This window comes from Sphaeroforma arctica (assembly GCF_001186125.1).
Source record: "Sphaeroforma arctica JP610 unplaced genomic scaffold supercont1.729, whole genome shotgun sequence".
Taxonomy (NCBI): Eukaryota; class Ichthyosporea; order Ichthyophonida; genus Sphaeroforma; species Sphaeroforma arctica.
The window spans coordinates 42,420-46,235 of NW_014039829.1; the positions used below are offsets into that span (position 1 = coordinate 42,420).

A 3,816-nucleotide genomic window follows, 5' to 3' on the forward strand; every position below is an offset into this window, starting at 1 on the left:
CGTATGTATGTATGTGTATATGTATATATATACATGTGTGTGTGTGTGTTGTATATGTATATGTGTATGTATATTTATATATATATATATATGTCTGTGTACGTGTACGTGTATGTGTATGCGTGAGTATGTGTATATGTATGCATGTATTTATCTATATCCATATCTCTATATATAAATGTGTGTGTGTGTTGTTGTGTGTGTGTGTTGTTATGTGTGTCGTTATCTGTGCCTATATGTATGTACGCATACATGTATGCATGTATATATGTAAGCTTTATGTATGTCTGTGTATGTATGTATGTATGTATGGATGCTTTAAGTGTGTCTGTGTATGTATGTACGCATACATGTCTGCATGTATGTAAGTATGTATGCTTTATGTGTGTGTATGTATGTACGCATACATGTATGCATGTATGTATGCATGTATGCTTTATGTGTGTCTGTGTATGCATGTTTTGGGTGCAATTTTCTCAACTAGTTGCAGGCTCCCGAACCAAGTTATCGTCACTTCTTCCATACAGTTTCCATTGCCCGAGAATATAGAATTTGATTTCACCGATAAAGCAAACGTATTTAAAATAGTCATAAGCCAAGTCAACGAATTTTGGACTTATTCAACTGTACACACTTTGGACCTCATAAAAGAACCAGACAAACATTCAGCCGGACATTAAGCACTCTCTTCAATTAGATGTGGCGAGTTTATAGTCAGCTGATCTGAGTATCATGTCGAAAACCGTTCACATGGACCATAGCTTTGACTTAGACGGAATTATAATATTCATTTATTCGGTAGGATTTCTGCAATGATATATCGCCACATATGATCTAATCACTATTGGCAACCCCTAAGAATTCTGCGGCTGCGTCAATACAAGGCAGCAATCTTTGGAATGTGTCGGCGTTCAATGAAATCCTGGTGGGGAAGGATATGTACGTAAATAATATTCCTTTAGTAATAATATCAATATCCGGCAAGATTTCTAAAAATAAACGAGGCAATTGATGCAGAAACTTATGGTTTCGTACATCTCGCAGGGCGTACAGCTGCAATATGCGCACTTGTTACAGTAAATGTGTTGTTCTCGATGCCCCTAGCACAATGTGTACACTTTGCATATTAGCTGAAATAGTGCAGAGAGATAAGAAGTATGTAAGTCTAGCTGTCTGTATATATATACAAATACACCTGAGGGTATTGCATGGTATAAAAGCAGATATAGTGATATGAACACAGAGCCTATTCTGAGCACCACGGTCGGAAATATACTGACTTTGTTCCCATTATAAAGTGTATGACTGTCAAGTCGGTAATGTGTGTGCACAATTCATGAAAGCGAATCATGCATATTCAACGGAGCGCACTTATGCATAATTCACGTACCCCTTTTTACCAGGCTTCGCCTCCCCGCCGGCAATATAGTACTCGCGAATATCTACATACTTGACCCCCCTGAATTGTTTGAGTGTGCACCGACGTTCTCCGCCAAGCTAGGATAGGTTAATTTAATATCGAAAGTGGGGTAGAAGGCTGGATTAGTTGACAAAATAGCAAACGGACACCTGGACATGTACTCAGATTCACACGATATACTTAAATATAATATTTTCGAAAACTGCATGAATGATGTAATATCGCACGAACAATGGCCGTTGCGATGGACTAATACATGCTGCACTACCGGTGATCAGTTTGTACACTGCTGACGATTTTGACAAATGCTTTGCGCACATGTACACAAGGATTGTACATTACATCTCTCTCATAATCACTATCGACCAGGCCATAAAAATAAATCAGGATATACTAATACATTGAACCAACTGGCTCGGCCTATTGAGCAGCGAAATACAAGTCCAGCTTGAGCTATAAAATCAAACAAAATCGGAAAACACCTATTTTATACATAGATACAAAGCTTTTCCCACAATGCACAACCAAATGAGCGTATACTGAAATTTTTCACTTAATATAGCTGCATAGGCATACATTGCACCCACAAAGCATTGCTCACCGAGAAGTATGTCTGGCCGTCATTGTCTTTCTCCCCCCTGGGTGTGCTCGTCTTTTGCTTTTTCCTCGTTGGCTCGGACTTGAGAAGCGAGCCAGTCGCCTGGTGATTTAGTAAGACAATGTAGCGGACATATGCGTTGGTTGGAAAGTGTGGTATTACAATGACAATGGTACAAAATTTGTTTAAATCACATACGAAGCAAAGGAAACCACGACTATGGTCTACAGTATACATACACCATAATTAGCTCACTAATTAGTTCATTTTCTAAGCGACTAGATTTTTTTACACCAAATGCATTTTGCACTGGTTCTATAGGGAATGTCGAACAATCTGCGTCGCCCTGTAAACTACGCACATCATTGCCTTGCCTTCATCGCAAACTAAACAACACAAACGACCCTAAGAGTTTGATTTACAAGTATAAGATGACCAATAGATGGAAATCTAGAGCTCCAGTGGATAGTTCATTAAACTAGCCCAAGCTGTTTCACGATATATCTACATGCAGGCAGCTCTTAAAATGAACTGAAATCATGCAAGCTATACCCAAAAACAAAATTCCTTTTGAAGCTAAAATTGTCAGAACCAAGATTGTACCAAAAACCAACAAGTTTAAGTGACACATGTTGGACAACCGACCCGGCCGTGTCAAAAAATCCCGATAAAGCATCGAAGCAATAGTGTTAGTCGCAGCTTGTACAAACTAGGGAGTGGCGAAAAAAATGGTATGGCGACGAAATTGGGGCTGTAGCAATATCGATCCTGGGGTAATCTGATTCACAATCATGACTAGCAAGCCCACACCCAATAACGATGACATTCGAATGAAACGCACCGAAGATCCTTGATCGTCGTTTAGTACTGGCTCCCGTTGCCTCTTGTCTCTGGGTGGTGCTGTTTGCGTTGTTGTGTGTTGTGACCTTTCCAATTCAGAAACTCTCTCAGTCAACTGCTGCACGAGTTCTTTATGCTCAGCTAGTTCGTCTACGGTTGTTTTTACTGTCTGTTCGGTCATAGTATTGCGCTGTGCCAGTTCCCGGATGGCTTCGATAATCTGAGTTCCCCAATGTAAACGTAGTTTTCTAGTGAGAAGCACTTGATAGATTAACCACAATGTTAGTCAATAATGTCAAGTATTGAATCTTGCAATATTTCCAGCGGATAATCAAAGACAAATACAGCACTAAAGTGAAGGTCGCCCAGCATCGTCACTTAAACACTGAATACAATTGGTAGACCGAGTCTACAGGATATGATAGGAAGATGCTCATCATTCTAGTAATTTTTATAAATATACTGCCACGCACGAAATATTGACCATTGGTAGGCACTTATGTTGAGCACAAGTATATAATGATAGTCGCTGGTGCAAAAATGACGTGTGCACCAAAGTCACAAAGCAAAATCATAAGGTGCCATACTATGAAATGAAGTATGAAAACCTTGACAGAATCCATTTGTATCAAAGCCCGACCAGTCATTGAATACCATATAAATGTCAACAAGGAAATATCACCCCCTGGCTTGCAAGTCACTGTACCTGGAACTCTCGCCCTTCATGAGATCGACAGTATCACTGATGTACTTGTTTATATCTAATAGATGGAGCTATTCATACAGAACAGAACAACATCCGTTGAATTCTCAGATTATAGTATAGAAATTTTTGCACTAATGCCAGACAATTCACACAATCAACAAACTATACCACGATGGAAAACGCCACTATATATAGATATATAGATATATATATAATATGTGTGTATGTGTGTGAGAGTGAGTGGATATATAT

The 3,816-nt window shown here is 39.1% G+C and overlaps 1 protein-coding gene across 1 annotated transcript in view; it reads right to left on the minus strand.

The window, feature by feature from the left end:
• Nucleotides 1-702: 702 nt before the first annotated feature.
• SARC_08288 (hypothetical protein) overlaps nucleotides 703-3,816 on the minus strand; it is a 3,518-nt gene continuing 404 nt past the window's right edge. The window contains exons 2-5 of the mRNA XM_014297750.1: nucleotides 2,860-3,078; nucleotides 2,022-2,120; nucleotides 1,391-1,497; nucleotides 703-922 (exon numbers count right to left, since the gene is read on the minus strand). Of these exons, the coding sequence (XP_014153225.1) occupies nucleotides 835-922; nucleotides 1,391-1,497; nucleotides 2,022-2,120; nucleotides 2,860-3,078 (513 nt within the window). The 3' untranslated portion in view covers nucleotides 703-834. The remainder of the gene's footprint in view (nucleotides 923-1,390; nucleotides 1,498-2,021; nucleotides 2,121-2,859; nucleotides 3,079-3,816) is intronic.